Raw genomic sequence first — 26,952 nt, forward strand, 5'->3', positions numbered from 1 at the left:
GGTGGCACTTTAAAGACTAACAGATTTATTAGGGCATAAGCTTTTCATGGGTAAAAAACCTCACTTCTTCAGATGCATGGAGTGAAAGTTACAGATGCAGGCATTATATAATGACACATGAATACACACTACACCACAGAAACACCAACCCAGGAACCAATCCCTGTAGCAAACCTCGTTGCCTACTCTGTCCCCATATGTACTCTAGCGACACCATCAGAGGACCCAACCACATCAGCCACACCATCAAGGGCTCATTCACCTGCACGTCTACTAATGTGATATATGCCATCATGTGCCAACAATGCCCCTCTGCCATGTACCTTGGCCAAACCAGACAGTCGCTATGTAAAAGAATAAATGGACACAAATCAGTCATCAGGAATGGTAACATTCAAAAGCCAGTAGGTGAACACTTCAATCTCCCTGGACATTCTCTAACAGATTTAAAAGTAACTATTCTTGAACAAAAAAACTTCAGAAACAGACTTCAAAGAGAAACAGCAGAACTAAAATTCATTTGCAAATGTAACACCATTAATTTGGGCTTGAATAGGGACTGGGAGTGGCTGGCTCATTACAAAAGCAGTTTTGCCTCTTCTGGAATTGGCACCTCCTCATCTATTATTGGGAGTGGACTACATCCACCCTGATTGAATTGTCCCTGTCAACACTGGTTCTCCACTTCTCTTCATGTGTCATTATGTAATGCCTGCATCTGTAACTTTCACTCCACGCATCTGAAGAAGTGAGGTTTTTTTTACCACAAAAGCTTATGCCCAAATATATCTGTTAGTCTTTAAGGTGCCACTGGACTCCTTTTTGTTTAAATATACAAAGTAAATATCCTTAAATCAAACTCTAAAGTTCTCAAATAGCATTGTTCTTACTTTACCTATCTCTGAATTTTGATTATTATCAGTGAAAATATATATATTTTTCAGTTTGGATGTATATGGTGAAATCAATATTTACTGACATTTTACAGATAACAAACTAATCCTTCCACGCCTATATATATGACTAAAATCTCCTGGATGTCTTTTAGTTATTGCTATTTGTATGGCCGTAGTGCCTGCGGCATCTATCACGGACCAGGGTCCCATGTGCTAAGTTTAGTTATAGACAGGTGAAAAGTCTCTGGCCCAGATAGCTCTCAGTCTAAGTTAGGATGCAGGATGTGAATGAGACACCTAATAAACAGAGGTAGGGGAAATGGACAGAATGAGGTAACAATTAAACAAGCAAGTTATCATGCATTGGGCTACGGTCTTACTTCATCACCTTAATTCCTGACATCAGTACAATGTGTGGCTCAACCTCTAAAGGTTCAAAAGTTTGTTTTGGATACATACCCAAAATTCTGTATTCTTTTCTGTGTTAGCTGAATTTCTTGGGTCTGAAAAACTGGCCCATAATATCAGGAGAATAGCCTTTTTTTATTTAATTCTGGAAATTCTACTTCTATTCTTGGCCCGAACTAGAAAGTTCATAAATGCATGAAAAGGAAAAAAAGAGCAAGGAATGGAGAAATTAAGTTCAAATCTCAGAATGGCTTCATTAAAGGTCATATTTTGGGGGAAGGTTTGGATTGCTTGCTGTTTTATCTGTACCACTTCACCCTGCTCTGTACAACATCACCCAGTCTTGTGAATGTTTGCATGATGGAGGGAGAGAGTATTGTTTTTTCCAACTGGCAACCACCACTGAAAGGTGGAGGTGATATTTTGATGGACTGTATCCCCATAACACATAAAGACCCTTAGCTTTAGTTACAGTAAAAGCCATTAACACTCTGCTTTCCCCTTTTTCTTTATATTTGAAAGCTCTTTTCCAGACTAATAGCCTGTAGCAGCAGGCTGAGTAGATCACACACACAGAATCTATGACATTATATAGATCACACACATGGAATGTATGACAAATTGCAAGGACAATGTTGTGTTGGTAGCTAGAGATATTCTTGAGTCAAATGAAACATCTGCCTGGACAGGGCCGGCTTTAGGCCTATTCCACCAATTCTCCCGAATCAGGCCCTGCGCCTAAGAGGGCCCCGCACCCAGTGAGAATCCCTTCCCTGGCTAGAGGTGCCTTTTTAATTTTTACTCACCTGGCGGCGCTCCGGGTCTTCAGCGGCACTTCGGCGGCGGGTCTTTCACTTGCTTTGCGTCTTCGGCGGCACTTCAGCGGTGGGTCCTTCAGTGCCACTGAAGACCTGGAGTGAGTGAAGGACCCACCGCCAAAGTGCCACCAAAGACTTGGAACACCTCCCGGTGAGTACAAGCCCCATGTGTTTTTGGTTTTTTTTTGTCATCCCTGCCGGGGCCCCATCAAAACTGTTCTAATTAGGCCCCGCGCCTCCTAAAGCCGGCCCTGTGCCTGGAGAATGCAGACAGTGCTGTGCAAGAGACAGACATCCTTTGCAAACTTCAAGACCAAATTTTAAAATGGTGTCTACCTCTGGGCTCGCTTGCTTTTTTGCATCAACACCTTTGAACAGTCCATTTCCAATTCATAAGTATATTTAAGTTGTCTCTTTTTAAGCCAGCAAATGGTCATGAAGGAAACAAACACTGTTCCTCTGTATTTAAAAATACCTCTTGTGTTATAAGCTGAGGCACAGAAACTAGATTTTTGTTGAATAGCTTGAATGAAACTAAAAAGAGTCAGAACAAAGTATCAGCAAGTAGGGAAGAAGGTTAAGTATGGGATGGTTCTCACCTAGTTTGTAACTGCAATTAGGGTCATAATAGGGACTTTGGCTAAACTTGTATTAAAAGATTTTATGATCTCATCTGTAAAACAGCCAAGGCTTTTTGAATTAAACATTATGTATATAGAGACTGAATGTTTTCTCTGGAAGTGCCTCAGTAATTTATTTCAACAGGTTTCAGCAGTTTAGCAATTTCTTAAGCAAAAAATTCTTTAAGGATGCAGTTTAATGCATAATCTCAACATGTCACATTTTGGCAGTGATTGCTTAATGCAGCAGTGTGCTAATGAACTGCTCCACTGCATTCTGTGATCATGAATATGAATCTGAGTACTATAAACTGAACTCAATGTACTGATAAGTGACTGTATTTGATTGTGCCAGCAGTGGGGTGATTTCTCATTAATGAGCTGAGTTGTTAAGAGATGGAAGAATACTAAACTGGCTAGCTTTGCATTGTCTGATCATGTTTGCCAACACTAGGTCTGGGAAGAGGGGTAAGCCTTTTCTATTCTTGCTTACCAGAAATCCTTGTAAACACTAGAGCAAGATAAAGTTCAGAAGTAATGTTTTATTGTAAGAAATATAAATTTGGATAAACAAAACACAGGCCCAAATTCTACTCTCTGTTACCTAGGTGCAACTCCTTCTGGTTTCAGGGGTCTCCATCAGTGTGGAGTAATCCAGCTTTTAGTGATAGCGTATTACACGCATTCTCTGGTGGGGAATTTCTGTCATCCCAGAGCATAGCATCACATGACTTCAAAAGATCCTTATCCCTCTAATATCCATAGCAAGAGAGCTCTCGGGTTCTGTACTATGCAGAGCTACTGAGATGATGAAAATGCTGGACTGTTGAGTTCTGAAAGATATATCACTGATAGACCTTCAGAGCTCCAGCCGCCTCTGATTGAAATGTAGAATACTCCTAAATTCTCGTGCTTGCAGAGGTCTTAATTGTTAAGCATTAATGTGTGGAGCTTCATTGGGTACATTTTAAATGGCTCTCTCAGCTTGAATAACCACCCTTTGAAGACACTAAAGCAGCTGTCTGTAATGGCTGCAGCAACAAATTAGCTAGGCCACAAGAGTGTAGAGAGCAGATCAAAAACATTGGCCAGCAATACTATGGCAACGCTGCCTTTGGGGATATTAAAAGCCAACTGTTCCCTACTATGAGTGCGGAGACCATTTTGGGTTACAGCAGAGGCTGTTCAGCTGCTTCTCTTTAAAGATGTTTTCTATGCTCACACTGTCCGCTCTACTGAAGGGGGCAGCAGTATTGCAAGATCTTCAAGCACAGAGCAATGGCAGAAAGTGATTGGTGGTAAGAGATGGTGGCTGGTGGTCGCCAGTATAGGTTTTCCCTGAGAAAACATCCCCAAAGCTAAGCATCTTCTGCTTTAAAATCCCACAAGGAAGTCTCAGCTTGTAAAAGTATGCCAATTTAACAACCCACCGACTGGCTACCTACTTGACATCACCAAGATTAGACTAGACCTTGGCATCACCAAGGCAGTAACATTATCATGGAAACTAAAGAGGCAAATTTCAAACTGTGGGAACCTGGCATATACATCATTGCATCTGATGTGCAGGCATAAGCCATAATGCTTGAATCTCTCAGGACAGACCCTAGAGCTTAAAGTGCTCAAGTGTCGTCGGGTACAAATTCTTGAAGCAGGTTCCAAGTGTCTGAAGTGCTGAATGAAGAAAAGTGACTGACATGCTAGGGAGGTTCTGGTTGCCTGAGGTGCTACCACCGGTTCCTTCTTGACATGCACAGTTCCTCAGAGACACGCACTGTGTTGTTCTAGTTACGCACCAAGGAAAGCAGCGCCAAAATGCCAACAGTAATAGTGTGTCTCTGACCAGGGATAAGCCACTCGCAAACATATTGACAATATTAGTGCCTCAGACACTTTGATGAAGCTCCAAGCAGGCACAAGGATTTGCCCTTGCAGATCTGACTACAGTCACATTTTGCAGTTATACAAAGATACTGTCACGTTTGTCTAGTGTGATTTTTAACTCATCTTAAATTTGTTTTTTCCCATAGTTCTGTTTTCCTGTAGATGTCAAACGATTTGTTTTCTCTTCATGTTTGTTCCATTATTTTACTATATATTGAAGTTACACTTAAAGGCTCGTAATTGCCGCAATCACAATTCTTTCTTTTTTAAAGACTGACACACAGTTTTTAATTTTTTTACCAGTCCTCTGACCCCTTCCCACTTCTCAATTAATTTTCAAAAATAATTGACAGTGGTTTTCTAAGTTTGTTGTCCCTTCAGCAAAGGGATATATCTTCTAGTCCTGCCAGTTTCAAAATGCCCAAGTGTCCTTTTACCTGTATCTTCATCCGTAGCTATCTTAATAAGGTATTCTTCAGATCTTGAACAGTGAAAATAGGCTGTAAAATCCGTTTGGAAACTGTCAACATAGTCAATGAGTGCTGTGACATCCTGGACAAACCGCATTGAATTAAGTTAAACCTTACTGAATTGAGCTTAACATTTTTGGAGTTCAGAGTATTAAAAATGCGACCATGTATGTGTTATTGTGGAATTGTTTTTACAAAGTTTTCTCTGTGATGCTTTTTACCTTAAGAACAAAGTAAGTTTGCATAGAAAGTGCTACATGGTAACTTACAGTGGTTGACAATCACTCTGTTATAAGTCTCTGAAGAGAAAGCAAGCAGGTGGCCTAGGGCAGCCTGTCTGTGCTGGGACATATATCATGAAGGCAGGGAACTGTGCAGCCTGGGAATACCTCAGTGAGAAGGGAGAGAGACATGGATCTCCAAAAAGGCAATGGCTGGGGAGCAGAAAGCCAAGAATCGATATTTTTGCTGGACCACTAAGGGGAAATACAGGTGCAGTGGCCCAGAACTGTGGCAAGTGCATCTCAAAATAACATACAATGTTAATATGTTTGAAGCAATAGATTTATTGATGAGGGAAATCTACAGTGAAGAAAACAGAAAATAAAATGCAATTAACATTTATCCACAGTATACATGGTAATTTGATAACTATAAGTAAGATAGCAAACATAGTTTTGGTACGAGAGATTACCATAGTAAAGTAAATCATGTACAAAATCATTTATTTTTCTATTGATAGACAGCCTGATTCTGCAAACATTAGTAATACGAAGTAGCCAAACCCCCTATTACATAATTATTATTGTAGTGAATATAAATAAAAATCTAGATTTAAATTACAATAAATAAAAACTATGGGTTTGCCACATGCAGTCCCTTTGATTTAAACAAGAGAACATGACCACATTTTCCTTGCGCTTTTGCCTGGGCCCAAAGCTGAAAGACTACTCACCGTCTCTCCCTTTCTCAAATACTACAGAACTGTTAACATTCACCGATACATTATTTATGGTATTTCAAAATAAGGGCCTGTTCCTGCAAGGTGCTGGGTGCCTCCTGCAAGGTACTGAGTGCCCTCAACTTCTGAAACCAGCTGGATTTAGGATGCTCAGGCCCTCACAGGATTGGGTTCTGAGCATTTTTTCTTCTTTCTTCCAGGGCCGCCCAGAGGATTCCGGGGGCCCGGGGTCTTCGGCAGCGGGGGGCCCTTCCGTTCCGGGACCCGCCGCCGAAGTGCCCCGAAGACCCGCGGCGGCCCCCCCCCACCGCTGAATTACCGCCAAAGCAGGACCCGCCGCTGAAGTGCAGCCCGGTCTTCGGCGGTAATTCGGCGGCGGGGGGTCCCGCCGCGGGTCTTCGGGGCACTTCGGCGGCGGGTCCTGGAACGGAAGGGCCCCCCGCCGCCGAATTACCGCCGAAGACCGGGCTGAACTTCGGCAGCGGGTCCTGCTCCGTCTTCGGCGGTAATTCGCCAGTGGAGGGTCCTTCCGCCCCGGAGCGGAAGGACCCCCCGCCGGCGAAGACCGGGAGCGGAAGAAGCTCCTGCGCCCGGCCCCGCAAGAGTTTTCCGGGCCCCCCAGAGCGAGTGAAGGACCCCGCTCCAGGGGCCCTGAAAAACTCTGGTGGGGGCCCCTGTGGGGCTCGGGGCCTGGGGCAGATTGCCCCTCTTGCCCCCCTCCCCCCCCTCTGGGCGGCCCTGCTTTCTTCTCTTCAGCAATGGGCTTGTTGCCTGGGCTTAAGCCTCTTCTACTTTTTGTACTCTGGTTTCAGTAACCGTTATTGACTGGAATTTGGGTAGCTAGTGGGAAAACTATTGTACTGTGCCTTCATAATAAAAAAACACTTTAACTTAATAAACTGGTAGTGGGGTGTATGTTTGTATGTGTCTGTATAATTAGTGTAAGAGAGGAGAAAAACAATCAATGAGTAGAGCAGTCATTGGAATACTTGTGTGAAATCAATTTTTTTAGCCTAACTTCACCTGCACATCTCTAAAAGAGATCCTGCAGAGTTCCTGGACCTTTTCCCTGATTGAACTCCATCCCCAAGGTAAGGTACCAATATGTACTTATCATTTTTCTAGACAAGGGGGAAAAGTATTATATTCACTATCAAAGTTAACAGGACATTTTAACTGTTCAGCAGAATACTATGCTTGCATGAGAAGTGAGAGAAAGGATTCAGAAATTGAACCTTGGACCCTGGAGTGGCAGCACAGTATATTAGGGGCTAACCATGGCTATGAATTAACTAAATTCTATATCATCCCATGCTGAAATGGAGAGCATTGTCTTCTCTACAAAAAATACATTTGGAGAAAGAAGTGACAGGTAATGAAGTTATTACTTCACTGTGTTTGTGGAGCTGTCTCTTACGCTAATAAAATCCACAGACATACCTTGTGTGTAAGAAGGCTTATGGGAAGTGGCCTGTTGTGTTCAAAAAAATTAAATGAATGAGGGTTAAAAGAATGAGAGAGAGAGCTGAGTCAAACAGTGAGAGTGAATTGAAAGTACTCTTTTTAACCTTAATCTATGTTGAGAACTGTCAGCTGTTGAAAACACTAGCATCTGCAATGATGGTCTGTATGGGTAGGTTTTGTTTATCCTGGGGGCAGAGATATTAAAAGAAAGAAAGATTAATCTGATAAAGGTATTGCCATTTCTAATCGAAGTGATGGGAAAATGTGGTATGGAGGTAAGAGGCAACACAGGGTGAGTTATTGTGAAGTGATGAACTACCTTGAAGCTGCAGCAATCAAATAGATAGCTCTCACATCTAAAAATTACTGTGGCATCTTTATTCATCAACAGTTTTGTGCAAGTGTTTCATGCTCAGCCCCCTCCACAAAGCACAGAAGCACTCCGATTTATTTGGTGAAATTAAATCCTAACAGAAGGGACTGGTCTGAGGTTGCTGTTTCTCACTTACCAGAATTAAAGGACATTCATTTCCTGTGGCAACTCAGAATGACAAACTTTTACAAGCTGGAATTTGCTAAGAAATTAAAAAGTACAAAAGAACAAAAAATACAGTCCTCCTTTCTTGTCTCAAATGCTGACCTCTTTGTTTTGTACCGCTGTCATTTATAAAATGTGGCATATGTTTTTCCTCCCATCTCCGAGGATTCTCCTGTCCTCTGGTTCCCGCAAGTCTCAGACTTTCTGAAATGGGATTGGAAATATTTTGGCCCGGTCTATACTAGTACATAAACTATTTTCAATACTGGTTCAGGTAGACTTGGTGCTGCAAACCTCTGTCAGCAATGGTTCAAATCCTAGTATAGAGACACCCCTTCGTGTGCATAACACCAGACATTAATGGGTTGCGTGCTCATTTGGAAAGGACAGTAGACCCACATTATAAAAAATCATCAATAAAAAAAGTTTTTTCCGGTTGAGAAGTGTAGTTGCAAATATTCCAGATTACAAGAGGAGAAAAATACAGTCTCTCTCCAAGCATTCAGACAGCAAAGTGCTATGAAAACAGAATCCACTGATGTTATTTGAAGAAATAAATTATAGCCCAGTCCTGCAAGGTATTGAACTCCTCCTCCCAGGAGGTGATTGAGCACTCTTGATTCGCATTACAGTTAATGGGAACCAAGGGTGCTCAGAACTTTGCAGGGGCATGCTCTAGTGAAAATGCATGTGGGATATGGTGACCTGAATGAATTTTGTGTGATCAAAAATGTGTTCATCCTTAACCATCTATAATGTGGTTGTTTTGCAACATATCCTCCCATGTGCCAGTCTTTTTATCACAAGAGGTTTTTTGGATCAGGAGTAAAATGCAATACATAGAATATTGTAAATATGTATAAATGGATTTGCCTACAAGCTAATATGTGAAAGTGTTACAGAATTGCAGTTTTTCTTTCTTAACTCTGCAGAGTTATAACAAGCACAGAAAAGTTGAAGGATTTAAAGCAGTAATATCTGTATAAATGGCCCAATCCAGCTCCCCTGGGAGCCATTGATTGTAAAAGATGTTGTTTAGGCCCCAAGGGAGAAAATTTCAACATTTGTAGATTCTTCCATGAGTTAGATTTCAAGGTTTACATGTTTCAGAGAAAATAATATTTATGTTGTAGTTAACACGTTACATAATTCTAATAAACACAGTTGCTGGATCTTATCTGTGATTTTTCCATTAATTTCTCTCTCTCTCTCTCTCTAAATGAAGTATTTTATAAAAAGAGTTATGAATCAGACAGTTTTCCTAATTCATTACATTTGCCAGAACTATAAAAAGATTTTTAATATTAAAAACTGCATTTCTAAAAGATCAAGTAGTGTGATACTACTTTATTATAGGTGTAGCATACAACATTTTATGGAAAACATTTACAGTCCCTGGAGTAAAGTTAATCAACATTATGCTTTGCATTTTCTCAAAGATCTTTATTGCTAGCTTTATAGCTTATCAGAAGTTCTTATACCGGATAGATACAGTATAGATAGATGTTTACACTATTTGCCCAGCTTTGGAATATGTTTGTCCAAACTTATCAAAGAGATCAATGGATGGTAACACTGTTTCGAAGTCCTAGAAAAAACAGAGAGAAAAAGACAGTAAAGTTTGGGTATTTGTGTTTGTTTTTTTCACTTTCATTTTTTAGTATAGTTAATAGGTCTATAGATATTGTACAGTTCCACTGGTCTTTCTTCCATTTTAATTTTCCTGTTACGCAAGGTAAAATTTAGGATGTAAATTATGCACAAAAATATTTAAGACCTATGCTGAAGCTTACATATGACATTGTGAAACACGTCAACATGTACATTATAGATCGGGGAGAAAATTCTGGCTCAATAGACTTAATTAAAAATAAATATGTATTATAAACTGTACATAACTGTAAGTATTGTAAATTGTATTTCTCTGCCACACAGACTGAATGTTATAGCCTTTTGCAAATCATGGTGCACTAAACGCATCCTCCTGTCTGGAAAACAGTTAAGCAAAAAATGCCTCAAATAAGATCCAGTAGGATTTTCTTAAAATATTTAAAATGTTCCCCGTTTACAAAAAGTAAAATAGGGATGTTCAGTTAGTAAGTAGACGAGAACTGGTATAAAATAATGATCAAATATAGAAATAAGAAAAGAAATTAAAAAACAACATCAATTGGCCATGGACCCACATATGGCAGAAAAGATACAGGACTGAATACTGCTTGCCTTACTCACATGAACAGTCATATTTTCTTTTAGGGGGATACTTGCATGAGTAAAGTGAACGAGATTTGGCACACCAAGTACAGGTGAATTTGTGCTGTAATGGTAGTGGTATAATGCAAATATAATCCACAAGCAACCAAGCCAAATGGCTTCAGTTATTTTGCCCAATGTGCACTAATTAACCTGACTGTGAGCAGCCACAGCGCGTCCCATTGCACTAGAAAGTCCCAAGTGTTGGAGTCAATGGGTTAAAGTGATCATAACAAGAGGTGTGTTGGCCTTTTTTTCATGGATCCTGAAAAAAATGCTAGTATCATCAGCAAAACTAAAGCTTTGCACTGTATTAACATTTCACTCAGGGGAATCTTCTTTTTGGATGCAAGGATATCCAGGGTGGAGTCCAGAGAGAGACTCAAAGCGAAAAACTGAGCTGTTCAATACAATTCCATTTCACAAAAACATTCCGAAGGTTTTATTTTCTTTCCAGTGCAGAACAAAAACATATTTCAAAAGTTGTTGTGAAACAGAATGGTCGTTCTCTGGCCCACTCTACTTTTGACTCCAACCCGGCACTGAGTACTATGCAGATCTATCCTTATGCTCACGTGGAACCCTACTGATTTCAGTGGCACCCCATACAAATGCAGGTGTCTGCCCATGGTTCTCGGTGCAGGACCAGGGTCCTTATTTGCATACCAAATAATCAAAAGGTAACTTTTAATTTCTAACATCTGACATTTGGCAGCTTCCTGTGCCTGCAAACTCTCCGATGCAAAGTTCCCAAAATAGCAAGTTACACTTCTTAAGTCAAAAGAAAACATTTTCCCTTTCTGATTTGAAAGGTACCATTGTCCCTTGGCATCTTGCAAGATTTATTTCCAGAGAGATCTTCAGTGTCAGTGTAGGTGTAGAATGCCCCATGCTTCACCTTTTTTTTTATTTTTGAAACAAAGTATTTGTAAAATAGATTTGTTTATTTTAATGCTTTTTTACATTATTATATTTTAATTTCCATTGTATTTTTGGTACCCCAAGCATTTTGGTGGTACAGGAGGGTCTGTAAAAACTATTCTTGTGATTACAATAATAAATATTGCAATTACTAGCAGTGTAACTGCAAACAGATTGCCTTTCCTGAGACAAAGATAGTTGTACTTGATTTGCTGAGTTCACCATGCTGATATCATTGGTATAGGTGGATAGAAAACATATGACAAACACAGAAAGGTGCTCTAGTTTCATAGAGACCAAACGGATAGTATCATCATTTATTTAGCACCTACACCATTCTAGAATTCAAGAATGGTGTTAATTGTTGTGTAGTTTTGATCAGGAAAAAATATTTTTAATGTTCATGTAGAAAAATCAATTACTCTTCATTTTAATTTTTAAGAAATTGTAAAAGGTTAAAAAACACACTAAAGGAAAAAAGGCTACTATCAAACAACCCACCCCTTTTATCAGGAAAAAATTGGGAATGGTGGTTTTGAACATTGAAGAAGTTTTCATTTGGCAGAGCAGACGGCATTTGCTATTAAGATGCCTGGCCAAACAAAAACAATTGACTGCCAAAATTAGCTCCTTGGGACGATTTAGGAGCCTTTGAAGTGAACGGCTTTTTGAGCTGGAACTAAGCCCAGGTCTAGCTTCAAACCCAAGTCAAAATGACAAAGAGGAAATTTTCTGTACTACTTACTCCCTCAGTGTAAGATTACTTTGGGTTGGCAGCTGTACTGTTTATCTTGTTATTTAAAGCTATTTCACTGGATACTCACAACTGAGTATTTAAACAACTGGCTCTGATCGTGGCGACAGCAGTTATGTTTGACCACATCTAGGCAAGACCTCACAGTTTGATAGGGTAAATAAATTCACTGATGACTGTGCAGTTAGACCAATTAAAGATGTATATAAAATACACTGAATAAACGGACCATCATGTTTGCAACACAGGAAAAAATGTGAACATATTTTTAGCAAAAAAGCTGAGTAATTTATTTACTTAAATATATAGAGCTTAATTATGACTCTGCTCTGCTGGTGCACTAAAAGGGAAGAAGGCATAGGAAACTGTGCCCCAGAGTATCCTGGCATGCTCTCGCTCTGGGTGTGTATGCTTATTGCCTCATATAGGGTGTTTCTATACTGCCTCATCATTTCTCTTCCTTTCCTATTCTTTACTGCTACTTAGAGCAGCCTACAGACTGGTTTTCTGACAGGGGATCATTGGAGCATAGTACATGTCTGGTCAAATCCCTTTCTGTCCCCACTCAACACCTGCTGGGAGGGTGGGTAGCATACAGCTGACTTTATCTGATGTGGTGATTTTCCTATTAGAGCACCCCTGTATCCTCCTGTGCCATTGGAGCAGCACAAAGAGGAAGGAGTTGCAACTTAGCTATGATTGCAAAATAATTCATGAAAACTCAGAGAAGGTGAAGTGAATGCATCTTATTTTTAAACTATAAATTACACTCAAGCTACTCTGTAAAGTCCCAATTGAAAGATACATTTTAATTCTAACATGGGGGAAAATGTCTTTTACATATTCACAAACTGTGCTCATTAAAAGATATTTCTCTTTAAATCAGTTGTTATTTGCATTAGTGAATTTATTTAGTTGTTAGCCAAACAGGTATATGCTGTATGTATCGCACCCCATATTAATATATATTACACATTGTGTTATATATAAATGTTAGCACAGACTTTATATTTGAATAGTATTCTGCTTACTCTTATTCACTCATGGTAAGTATCCCATAACAGACTGCAAAGCTGAAGTCAGCTTTGGTGCTAGCAAATACAAAATGTCAAAATCAAGATACATACGTTCAATGTCCTAGTACAGATACTTCCACGGGCAACTGCTTTGGAATATGGTATCCAAACAGAGACAAAGTACGTATCAAAACAATAAGTTAAGGAATTGTTACAAACTGGTGGGTTGGATTTTAGTGACGTAGAGAGAGACCTTGTAAAACTATACTGTAAATTAGGGTGACTAGACAGCAAGTGTGAAAAATTGAGACGGGGTGAGGGGTAATAGGAGCCTATATAAGAAAAAGACCCCAAAATCGGGACTGCCCCTATAAAATCGGGACATCTGGTCACCCTACTATAAATATAGCTTGTTTAAATGCATATTTCCAAAGCATACTTCTGTGTAAGATGAACATGCTGTGAGATAAGAATTACTTCCCAGAAGGAGGGCATGCATGTTTCCTTTACGTATGGTACTGTTTTGTCTTTAGACAATAAATTTGTCTGAGTTTGGTTATTTGGTCTCTTGAACATTTTTCAAAATGAACTACAAGTGTATTCAATCCATTGGCTATACAATTAATCAACGCAGTCAAAAGGCTCTCACCACAAAAACTCAATAGCAATATGTAAGCAGGGCCATTTTCCAGATGGCATACCTGTGATTGATTTTTTTCCAGCTGCATTTGCCATTTCCTATGCATTTCCTATAACAGGTATAATAGAAGATAATGAAATAGAGGACTAGATCCTCCAGTCCAGTGTGGCCACTTTGCAACGTACTATTGGTGGATTCTGCATATGGAGTCGGTTTGTCTATCCCTGAGATGATTACCCCAGTTCAAGTGGATGCTTAAGTGACACAAATATAGTGTACAGAATCCTACACCACCTCCCCTTCCAGCTGCTTATATTGGGGGCATGAATGGAGGAAAAGAGGTATGGTCCACACTATCTTTTAACTTGTCAATCCTTTGCTGTTTCAGCTATTTATGGCTGTTTTGCAGTTGGTATATATTAGTGTACCACTACTCTGCACTAATGTACAGCGGGGAGAGGCCCTACACTGAACAGCCCCAGGACTGGGGTAGTAAGGTACAAAGGTAAGCTTCATGAAACTTTTGCACCATATCCTTTTTAACTTGTACTGTGTGCGCCTTGGCTGTAGCCAATGGGATCTGACCTGTGTTCTCTACAGATTGGCCAGGAAGCAGGATGAGATCACTGTTTTTTTAAATCCCCAAACCAAATCAATAAATCACTTCTCATTTTCAAACGTGTTGAACTCTGAATTATTTTACTGGAGGAAACGTAAGCTGCTGTAGTCAGACTGCTAGAGTTTAACAAGACTTGGGGACCTTTTAAATGCATTGACCTATTTGATTGTCATGTCTACTCCTCACCTATGGAGAAAAGATTTTAAAAAGGGGCAGCATATAGTCAGCAAGCAAAGAACTGTCTCAGTCAGAAGACTCTCAAGATAGTTAAGACCAAAGCAGACTGTGAAGAACTTCAAAAAGATCTCACAAAACTAAGTGATTGGGCAACAAAATGGCAAATGAAATTAATGTGGTTAAATGAAAAGTAATGCACATTGGAAAAAATATCCCCAACTATACATACAATATGATGGGGGCTAATTTAGCTACAACTAATGAGGAAAGAGATCTTGGAGTCATCGTGGATAGTTCTCTCAAAACGTCCACGCAGTGTGCAGCGGCAGTCAAAAAAGCAAACAGGATGTTAGGAATCATTAAAAAAGAGAGAGAGAATAAGATGGAGAATATCTTATTGCCTTTATATAAATCCATGGTACGCCTGCATCTTGAATACTGCGTACAGATGTGGTCTCCTCATCTCAAAAAAGATATACTGGCATTAGAAAAGGTTCAGAGAAGGGCAACTAAAATGATTAGGGGTTTGGAACGGGTCCCATTTGTGGAGAGACTAAAGAGACTAGGACTCTTCAGCTTGGAAAAGAGAAGACTAAGGGGGGATATGATAGAGGTATATAAAATCATGAGTGGTGTGGAGAAAGGGAATAAGGAAAAGTTATTTACTTGTTCCCATAATATAAGAACTAGGGGCCACCAAATGAAAGTAATGGGCAGCAGTTTTAAAACAAATAAAAGGAAGTTCTTCTTCACACAGCGCACAGTCAACCTGTGGAACTCCTTGCCTGAGAAGATTGTGAAGGTTAGGACTATAACAGCGTTTAAAAGAGAACTAGATAAATTCATGGAGGTTAAGCCTATTAATGGCTATTAGCCAGGATGGGTAAGGAATGGTGTCCCTAGCATCTGTTTGTCAGAGGGTGGAGCTGGATGGCAGGAGAGAGATCACTTGATCATTACCTGTTAGGTTCACTCTCTCTGGGGCACCTGGCATTGGCCACTGTTGGCAGACTGGATACTGAACTGGATGGACCTTTGGTCTGACCCAGTATGACCAGTCTTATGTTCTTATGACTCCTGTGATTGCAATATGGACTTTGTAAAAAAAAATAAAAAATTTACAATTAATGCTCAAGTAGTTTAGATTGGGGATGTTGTTGATAAAAATCATTTCCAAAGAAATTTTACATCTGACTGAGGGCAATTGGTACTTCTGATCATTTTGATTCAGCAACACTTTATAAAATGGCTTCAAAATTAAAATTCAAGATTTTAATTACATCTAACATTCAAAACAGATGCTCCATTTTGCACACACAATTGACTGAACACAAGTAATAGAATTTACAAGCAATCCCCCCCCTTTTTGAACAGAAATAATCTTTGCACGTGTAAATTTTATCACTTGTGTGCGGAAACTATATGGACATTTGCAAAGCTATATGTGCACACATGGGTACCCGTTAGAAGGCTGTTCAAAAATGGCCCCTCGTGTTTCCAGCAAAAAAAATTAATAGTTTCTTTCAACAATAACATGGAGAGTACAGTGCATAAATATGCACATAACCAAAAAATGCCTTTCTGAGGTCTTATCAAGCAATGTGTGGTAGAAGTTGGAACTATAGTTAGGCATCAGCTTGAAGAAGGAAAGCCTATTACTTCAATCCAAAACAAAAGTAGGCAGAAAGCAGCACCTACCTACCTCCCAAACTTTTGGATGCTAAGGCCAGAGGGGACTATTATGATCATCTACTCTGACCTCCTGTATAACACAGACCATAGAATTTCCCTCCATAATTCTGCATTAAGCCTGTAATTAACTATGAAGCTGATGGGCAGTTGCTGAACTTGGAACGTTATGGCTTGTGATGTGAACTTTGAATGTCCTTTGTCTATGGTGATAAAGTTCCATTTTTAAAGAGGTACCTAAATATAGATTGCCATGACAGACTGGAACAGCTCCACATACTTCTTCTCCAAAGGTTAATTGTGTAACCTCTGCAATAAACAACATTCTCCCTAGACTCGTGATCCACAGACCAAGGTTTCTTCTGAACCAACCTGGGCAATCTACAAGACAGCCCAATACATTATCACCACTGCACAATGTCATTTGTGACAATATGCTCTGAGAAAAGGTAAACAAATCTATATGGGTCTCAGAAAAAAAAACTGACATCAAAATAAGTGCTGTGATGACATGTTCTATCCAGTGCAAGACATGCAGTCATGACAGTCATATTTGGTACAAAAATGGCAACCAGAAGTAACAATATATGCTGTCATGAAAAAAATGTAATGTTATGCTACGTAGGGACACAGTTACCAAAATCCTCACTCTGTCCTTGGATTAGTGAGTACTGCTAGCAGGGGTATTCAACTCATCTCTGCTTAATGTCCATTATGAGTCAATATCCTGAGACATATGCCATTTATTTTTAAAGAAGGATTAAATCAGGGATACTGTTTAAAATAATCATTGATATAGTATGATCCTTTCTATGTAACTCTAGGTGTCCATGTGTAAGTATATCCTTGATGTTAGTGCCTGTGATAGTAAAATTAGAGCTTTAAACTGAGCTGTCCTCATAAGCCCCATGACCTTTTAATAACCACAGAGATTTCTAACAAAGAAAGCAGATCAGAAGTGGAAATCTGTTATAAAAATAAAATGTTGATCTAGCCAAATTCTTGCTTTGTAAATTTATCAGTACTGGTTAACAACATTTCCAACTAGTACAAGGGCTTGTGACATGACAAAATGAGTATAACAACCCATTCTGTCAATACAACACAAATGTAATTTCAAGTGCTCAAAACCCACTAAGCTACCCTAAAAAAGATTGATTTATCTGCTCCAATGTTTCTTTGGGGCAAACTTTTCTCACAACTGAAACCAATTAGTGGGCCTGGCACTTGTAGTGCAGAATGTAGGTCAGTGTCAAGTAATAAAAAAGTATTGACTTTTTTCTGTCTGTAAGCAGCATGAAAGGGGTGCCATGGCCTTGTCGTATATGAAAAGAGCTCCATTAATTTCACTTATTTCAACCAGGGCTGTCAAATACTAATGCTTCTATTGTACTTTTCACACAAAGTACATTGACACCAATCCTGGCCCCAGTGATACAGGTTTACAATATTTCAGCTAGTGAAAGGGGTCTGGACTATAATTTTTAATTCCCACCAGTATATTTAGACCCCTTAAGCAGCATTGCTCATGAGAGCTACTGAGAGATATGAGCTGGGACATTAATAATGGCTACCCACTTCTCCTGGGTAGCAGGAACTATTTCTTGTGGATAGCCCCTCCAAGTAATTAGCCAGGAAGTACAGGATGCAAATGCATGACAGAACAGTGGTTTTTTGTGGCTGGTGGGCACAGACTGCCAGTTGTGTTTTCTGATGTGGGCTAATGTCCACAAACCAGAGAGAGGTCTCCTGTGACTTAAGACTATAAAGTTGAAAAGCTAATGTGTTAACCAATTGGGTCACTTAGCCCCTTAAAATAGGCTATACTAACAAAGGTATGTATTAGACATCGGCCATCATTGTGGCCATGTGGGGGTATTGACTCTCAGGGAGGCACGGTGCCTGTTGGAAGCTCCCTGCAGTGGGAGAACAGCACTGAAATACGTAACAGTGTAGTGTGTGATCTCCTTGTTAGCTGTCTGACACAGTGGAGAAGGGGAAAAGGCCATGGACATACCCCCACCCCTTTGGAATGGCTAATACTCTTAACAATTCTTACCTTTCTATAGTCAGTTCACTCAGGAGAGTGCAAGGAATGAAATCACAAATAGCTTCTGCAAGGGAATTCAAGTAAGGAAAAGACCCTTTACCTTTCCCATATCGTGTGCCAGCAGAGCAGCCAATCAAAATCCAGCCCATAATGTTGTGATATTGTTTCCCTCTATTCCTTGCAATGTCCATCCTTAACTGGCTGCTTGTCTGCACTTAGACTTAATGGAACTTCTTGACAAGCTCCAAATGTGATGTCTAGTTAAATCCCTAATTACCACTTGCAAACGCAAACAACACTGACAACAATAAACACTCTGATTCAAAAAGACTGACTGAGTAATGTAGAGGGCAATTTTCAACTTACTTTATTGATTTTATAAGTGAAAATCTTACCCTTTGAATCAACGTGTCATTAGATCTTAAAATAAAAAGGAATATTGCCTAGCCATTACAAAAGCCAATTTTATATTCTTCTGTATGACACTTTCATCAGGCAACTTTTTTCTGCTTGTTAGTTTGCTCTTTTATTGACAGGAAGCATATGATAATATGTTGCACAAAATCAAGAAATTATTCTCACAGTAGGAAGTCTAGCAACACTATTTTAATAGCTTTCAAATAGAGGAAGAAAACATTAATTGCTGTTTACTTTATGCAACAAATATTTCATTATAATTATACTTAAATTTTACTAAGCCTTAAAACTGGTTTACACACATTTCCTCTTGGGAGTTATAAATGAAAAAATCAAATGCAAGCAGGGCTTGCTAAAATTATGAAAGATTTCCAATTACTGCTGATGAATTTGAAAAAGGACTAATCTGATAATTACATAGGTCTAGATCCTTACTGTATGATCTGCCTAGTGTGAGGAGGCAGAGCATCTGGAACAGCCCTGCAGGGGAGACTGTGACTCTGTCTCATGATCTCCCTGCTGCCCTAGGGAGGAAGCACCCTGCCAGATCTATACCTGCACACTGTTCTTCCCCCTAGCACAGCTATGCTGGCTGGTGTGTTGAAGATGGAGCCTTGGCTTTGCCCAGCCCCCACCCCATCCTGTCCAATGTACCTGCACAGGATGGGAGGGGAGATATAGCAGCTCTGTGGAGTGTACTTCCCTCCCCACACTGCTAGCCATGGTACAGGTAGTCCACGCCGGGGAGTAAAAGGACATCCCCTTACTCTCGTGCACAGCTGCAAGGGCCAAGCAATGGCTTGATAGAAGAGAATGAAGTTTTAGGTAATGTGACTGCTCAAGTCACTGTTTAATATTTCCAATTCTTTGGTAATGACAAACACTTCTCATAAAAACTGGGTATTTTACAGTAATTGTACACAGTGAACATTTTAAGTGGGCCAATTCTGGATGTTCTTACTCAGTTTTTACTAAGGCAAACCAGATGCTAGCTTCCATGAGAGTTTTGCCTGAGAAAGGCCTGAGTGGAAACTGGGTAAGGACATCAAGACTTGGATCAATGGGATTATTTCCCCTCTAAATTTAGCCTGGGATATGACAACAGTAGAGTACTTTTCTTTTTGGCTTGTGCAATCTCAGCAGTAATAACGATCTGTGCTTCAAATTCAGCCCTCATCACACCTGCAACCCCACTGCATTCATTGGAGTTGCCCAAGTAAGTGTAAGTAAGATCAGAATTCAGCCCTATAATTTGAACTTGGTTAAAAAGTCTATTGCTGATGTGGAAGCCAGGTTAGAATCCAGCTCTTTCTTCCATATCTGTATTGGCTCTGCAATGCTGTAAAAAGAAACAAAACCTTATTTTTTATTAATTCTATGCAGCCGTAACTCTGAATACACACAAGAAACAGATCTATGGAAGAGAAAATTGGCACTTTTACATAGTCACTTTTCAGGGTAGGACTCCCCTTTTTGGCAAATTCCGATCCCAGCCTCAGTTTTAAAAAGTGTAATATTCTTCACAGACTAGTCTGCAAAAGCAAACGTTACAGTGTATACTGTATTATACTTTCATACACATTATTAAAATTATCTGTGGAAACTGCACTATCCAAATTTTTGTTCTGCCTATGTCTGAACAGGCCCAATATCTATATTTGAACCAAAATTGCCAAAGACGATATTCTATTTTCTGAACTAATGTGGTCTTTTTTACAAGTAAATTAAATTAAGAAAGCAATGTGAATTTCTTCATAAGCTATTTCATACTTGGATACCCTTGAACTTTACTGAATCTGGGCTAAAAAACAAATGTGCAGGTGAAATAGTTTGATTGGTATTCAGAATCCCAAGAGTTATTTATTTGCTATTGTCATTCAAATCGCGATTTATTGCAGGCCACGTTCAAAAAGCATTTTTTAAAAGGGGAGTAGACATTTAGTAGCTTCATCTTAATTTATCTAAGGTGTATAAATGACATTTGTCAAAAATGAAAACACACTGATGAGTAATAAATAAACCTTTTATGAGGATATTAATCCAAGTGAGGTGGAACTATGCCTAACATTACAATCCTGTGTACATATAAAAACACTGTCTTTAAAAGCTTTTGATGAAAAGTAAGGGGGTGGGAATGTAAACAGAGACCTTGCATCCTTATACTAATTCTTTGGCCTGATGATCGCTCACTTTCCAACTGCTGGCAATAGGATACGTGCTAGAAAATAATGCATTTAGGCATGAGTATCTTGATTTATGACATTTATATGCTGCTCTTCCATTGTCTACTATGCTCAACTCTAGCATTCTCTTTCCAGAGCCAACTGTGGTCTGCCAAGACCAGCCCAGCACCATGTTTAACTTGCTGGACTAAAGCCAAAAAACACTTTTAACCTGCCCCGATCAAGTTGCATCTATCTTAAATTGACAGAATCATGCCAGCAGGAACTAAGGTGGAATAAATTCTGAATTGACAATGGCAAACCACTTTTCACTTTACCAGTAAAAGTCAGAACCACATGAAACAATGGTCAGGTTAATCTGAAGTGATATCTGATGCTTAGAAGTGATTCCAGTTTGGCATTTTTTACGCTGTTCTGGATCAGATTTCTGGCAGTGAGCTGTGATTTTTTTTTTTTTGGTAGGTAAATCAGAGTTAGTTTTGAATCCAACAGATTGTAAGTAACTGGCTTAATTCTAGTGGGTTGGAGGTGGTTCTAATTTGTTCTTAATTGGTTTTTACACGTGAGCGAGCGTTTTGAATTAATTCTAGTAGGCTGAACTCAGCAACTCAGATGGTTAAGGTTAGTTCAGGCTTGGCTTCCTCAGGTTAGAAATAGTGGTGGTTTGATGCAGTATGGTTTTGAGTTGGTTCAGTTTAGATGAGTGTAAAGGCATGTTTACACAAACACTGAGTGCATGGCAAGGGGAGTGTAAATCTACAGCACTCCAGTGTGCCATGTGCTAACTGTCCATGTGGACTCTGCTGCTGTGCACTTAAAGTCTCCTAATGTGGTTTGACCGGCAGTACACAACATGCACTAGAGAACTTCTAGTGTGCAGCAGCAGGGTCCACATGGATGGTTAGTCTGTAGATCAGTGGCTCTCAAACTTTTGTACTGGTGACCCCTTTCACATAGCAAGTCTCTGAGTGCGACCCCCCCCAATAAATTAAAACACTTTTTTATATATTTAACACCATTATAAATGCTGGAGGCAAAGCAGGGTTTGGGGTCGAGGCTGACAGCTTGCGACCCCCTCATATAATAACCTCGCAACCCCCTATGTAATAACCTTGCGACCCCCTGAGGGATCCTGACCCCCAGTTTGAGAACCCCTTATGTAGATTAACAACTCAGCTTGTCGTGCACTAATTGTTTGTCTAGAAAAGCTCTGAGTTAAGAAAAAACAGTTACAGACATTTCTAGTTTTATGTGATTGATTAGACTTCAAAATTAATTGGAAAAAACATGAAATATTCCTAAATCAGTAACAGAATAAAGATTTTGTATTTATTTTGCAGAATTTGCATGTGTGAATGCTCCTGTGCAAATACCTGAACAAAGCAATGCACAGTACAGTATTTCTGAGAGCACTGAAAAACGTACTGAACAGGAGAGATGGGGCGTAAGAAGATGCACTCGAACTCCTTTTCCAGCCTTAGTAATGACTCTTTATTCAGAATAGTTAAAATGTTTGCAATTATCATGCAATGAAGTGAACCAATTACATTATTTTAAGTCTACTGCCTGTTTTAGTATTATCTTTCATCTTCTTCTTTGTCACAATTTGTGAGTTTAAGATGCTTTAGAACATTCTGAGCCTTACAATATTACCTGGTGCATCTTTTCTTTTTCAAATCTCAGCCAATACACCTCTTGTCACAACTTAGAGAGGTGTTATGAGCCTCGCATGTTGCTACGGGTAAATATCCTTCACTGGATGTCTCAATACAACCACTAGGTGGTCAAGGGTATATCTTAACTTTTCTGTTATATTAAAGAGCGAGTATTGGATCAGTGTTCTTGTGTTTTAGGACAGTCACACCATAAAGTCAGGGAGTTACATTACATTTCACCCTCTACAGCATGCATCTGAAATGTCTGAAAATCTTTTTCAGCTGAGAGGCTATCCTGAACTAACTGAAACAAGATTGTGTAATCGTAACACAGATGGGAGAGGAGGCAGCCATCACTAGATCAGCAACCACTACTCAAATAAAAATGTCCTTTTTGAGAGATTTTTCTCCTTTTCATATAATTACATTTATCTTCCATTTCTAGTTTGATGATTTTTCTAAACACAAAAAAACCTGATAATACCCTTTGAGCCAGAATTGGTTGTTATTCTTTCAGTGTCTGCAAGAAGTATCTGGAAATCTGCCAGAGATTATGGATTAAGAACATGGATTAAGGGCAAAGTGTTTAACTGTAGGTAGCTAAAGGCTGGAATACTGAGCAAAGTAAATGTTTTTCCATAACTCCTCCATGTCCAGTTTTATCTTATTTCTAAATGACCAATCCATTCTCTGCAATCCTATCTCTTCTCCCTTCCCACTTGTGCATACACAAAAAATGGAATTAGTGTCTCCCGGAAGGAGATTTGAAGTATACCTAATTGGTTTTAAAGTGGAGGAGAAAGGCTGGCCATAACTCTGGTTTTATCCCAGATTTTAAAGGTGGTAGTTTCACTGCAAGATAAGACCTTTTCTGAGGCAGTTTTTGCTGCCTGGGAAGGAAAATTAACGTTCTTACAATCCTTTTGTTCTCCTTTGTTACAATACTTGTGTTTATCCCCACTTTATTATAAAACTAGTGTTATTAATTGGGTCTGCACAGCAGTATCCTCTAAGATACTAGGTGGTGCACTATGGGGTAAGTATCTCTCTCTCTCTCTCTCTTAATTTCATCTAAATAAATGAGGATGTGGAAGATAGCAATTCTCCTAGTAGTTTTGAAAAGGATCTCTATGGGGAAGATTAGAAACACAAAAATAATTTATGGAAGTAGTGCCAATTTGGCCACTGTGATTTTTCCCATGCACAATGTTATTACTTTTTGCTGACTCAGTAGACCTCTTTTTGTGTGTGTGTGTTTTTGTTGTATTTTCAGCAAGAGAATATAGTTTGACTACTAGAGTTAATCCAACTGTGAGTTAAATTGACACCTAGATATTTCATGCAACATTGTTTAGCCACCGAAATCAAAATACATCTTGTAAATGAAGATAATCTGCATAACATGGGGAGACTTCTATCATCAGGATTGTTATCCAGATGAACAGTCATCATCAACATGCTATTGTCCAACTAAAGCTGGAGTTTATAAATCACTATGCCTGCTTTTAGTTCATATATATTTGGACTAAGTGTTTGCACAAATTGATCTATTCAGATCAGACATACGAGGATGTCCCTGTTCTGTTATTTCTGTGAAAAGGAAGAGTTGGAGCAATCGGTATTGATTCTTACTTTGGCTCTATTGAAGGGGTTTATATAAAAGTCATGGTCAATATATGACCAAATCCTGTCTTCCTGGCCCACTTTCCCAATGACCCTTCTCATGAAGTGGCACTTAACCTGACTTTCATTGCATCTGGGAAAAGAAGAATATTAGGCACAACCCTCAGTCAGTGCTTCAGTTCTTCTTCCAGTAATTTTCTCCTCTTTATGAGATAATCTATTGCCATATCAAGATGGGGGGGGCTCTCTCTACCTCACTGTTCACATAACCTGTTCCTCCTCTTCAAAATCATGGATGCAAACTGATTAAATCACTCAGTTGGGCAGTGGCCACTGGGTATGGGGTGGGAAGAGGGTAGGGAGGGATTGGGGTAGAAGAGATCTAATCAATAGCCACTGAGAAGTTCTTATTTTTCCCCATATATGACTAAAGTGTTATATTATTTAATATATTTCCAAAGTGGCTACTTTAGCACTTTTATTTTTTAAATAAAATAATAGTTGAAATACTCTATTCCATTATATCATATTATTATATCAGTAGTAATAATGTGTAGTATGCACTACTACTACTGACGTTATGACATAATGTAAATATAAAAATACTATAATATGGAAAACATATAAAATAAAATTTGAATCAAAATTCTAACACAATTTCAAAATTCCAACATGAAAATTTTCTGACACTGACATTTTTTGGAATTTCCATTTTGCAAGTAATTTATAAATTATTTGTTTTTGCTCTAATTTGAAATCTCAAAAAGTCTAGTGAAACAGATATATTGGGTTTCAACCAGCTCTAGTCATGATATAACTTGTCTGCCTTTTAGAATAGTGCGCCACAGTAGTCCTGAAATATTTTTGCTGGATGAAAACTCATCAGACACCCTAAACAAGCTATTTAGTCCTCGGGACCTCTATCCCACAAATATATTTTATATTGTATGTGTGTGTGTGTAATGTCTAAATATGATAATAGTTTTAAGCATACATTTGTGTGTGCCCAATTGATACACACAAATACCCTCTGTGGCAATCACAGCAGGTATTTTCACATGCATGTGGTCAGATAAGCATGTAACTGGCCATTTGCATGCACAAAGACTGGGTATACTTGAGTATTTGTGTGCATAAGGTACATAAACAAACTCAGCTGGCTATTTATTTGGTATCAGTCTTCCCTTACTCATAAATCTTTTAGGCCATGTTGGCATGGTTCCAGCTATTTCAGGGTATTTACTGTTTTATTTTTACCCTGTCTTCTCTCTATATATATATGTATGTTTAGGAAGAACCAACAGTAGGTGGCATATAGGGGCTAATGAGGCTAAATCTCATCAATAATACACAACTGCGTGGCTGAAGTACTGCATTGTACAATACTATCTGCTGCCCCCAGGGGATTTCTGATGGAGGTGTAACACACAGGCTACAGGGAGCAGAGGGAAAAGGCACAGAGCAGGGAATGCATACTTCTGTGGGGCTAATTCAGAATATAGGATTCCTTGCACATGCTCCCAGCGGCCAGAGTTCTTCTCTGGAGCCTCTGACCCAGAGTGCTGGGGACGGTTCTGATATGGTTTACATGGTTTCTGATTCTGGTGATGGGTGTTAAGTAGAGAAGGCAAGGGTCTGAGGATGGATTTTTCTGTATCAGGAAGGGTATGTTGGGTAGTTAAGAATTCAGAGATAAAGAGGTGGTTCTGAACTATGGAGAGATTAGGTAGGAAGAGGAGGTGTTAGGAGATAGGAATGTTTGTGTGCATGCATGTGTTTATGAGCAGGTGGGGATTGTGGGGAGCTAAGGAGATTTGAAGAGAGTGCAGAGGGGAATGGAGTCATCTAATGAAGGAAGGTATGAGTGAATTGGGGTGTGTATGTATCAGAGGGGAAACAGTTGAAGGAAATGGTAGGGTAAGAGCTAGATTTGAAAGGGAGAGGTAGGGACTAGGAGAGAATATGAAGGTATAAGTGTAGGTTTTTCTCCTAACTGCCCTGTACTATTAAGCACCACAGATTTTCATTCTGAAAGGTGGAGGCACTGGGAGAGGTAAGAGGGTGTCCCTCTCTTTTACTTCCCCACAAACTTTCCTTATCCCCTACCAAAAGAGATCCCTGTGACATCCTTGAACGGTGTTCCAGTTTTCCCACTTTGAAAATATGATCAACCTATAGAAGAGAATAGAAGGCATCAATAGAGAAGTGGCCCTTGCAAGCTGCAGACTCACCAGTTATTTTGGACTCCAGCTGCCACTGGGAACAATTCCTGGTCCCCTCCCAGATTCCTCATGTGATCTGCCCATGTCAGTAAAACAGGAACCACTTCTTCTAGACCAAAAACCTGTTATTCCTTTTCCTTTCCTTCATTTTCATACTATAAACTATATTTCCTTTATGGGTGTCCTATTTCCTTTTGCTTATCATTAGTGATTATTTATTCATTCATTCCCACATGTAAATCCAGCAGCTTTTTCTTGTATGTCAAATATCAGTATTCAACAATGTCTAAAGAAAAATGACAAAGAATAACAGATCAGCATCACTGGTCATTTATCCATTTGGCATAAATTTATTTTGGCAATTGATATGAATCTAATTCTATCAAATTGCAACTGATTATATATTGGTTGATAGGCCCAATTTTAGAGACAGTAAGGAAAGGTTACTCACTTGGTGCTGTAACTGGAGTTATTTGAGATGTCTATCCCTGTGAGACTCCGCTTCGGAATGCACCCTGCACCTTTGATTGGTGATTTTTGGTAGCAGTACCTGTTCGGCCCGTGCATGTGTCCCACACATCCTCAGGCTCCACATTGAGGCTAAGTGGCGCTGGGCAGTGAACTGCCCTTAGATCCTTCTCCATCGCAAAGATACGGGAGACTCTGAAGCACAG

The 26,952-nt window shown here is 39.4% G+C and overlaps 1 protein-coding gene across 2 annotated transcripts in view; it reads right to left on the minus strand.

Moving 5' to 3' along the window:
- Window positions 1-9,434: 9,434 nt before the first annotated feature.
- SPATA17 (spermatogenesis associated 17) overlaps window positions 9,435-26,952 on the minus strand; it is a 164,563-nt gene continuing 147,045 nt past the window's right edge. Inside the window, exon 10 of one of the 2 annotated variants that reach the window (XM_045010250.1) lies at window positions 9,435-9,647. In XM_045010250.1, the coding sequence (XP_044866185.1) occupies window positions 9,567-9,647 (81 nt within the window). In that variant the 3' untranslated portion in view covers window positions 9,435-9,566. Of the gene's footprint in view, window positions 9,648-18,667; window positions 19,935-26,952 lie in introns of those variants that run through there. The other variant, XM_045010251.1, reaches the window with a different exon arrangement.

The sequence above is a fragment of the Mauremys mutica genome, chromosome 3 (assembly GCF_020497125.1).
Source record: "Mauremys mutica isolate MM-2020 ecotype Southern chromosome 3, ASM2049712v1, whole genome shotgun sequence".
NCBI classification, from domain to species: Eukaryota; Metazoa; Chordata; order Testudines; family Geoemydidae; genus Mauremys; species Mauremys mutica.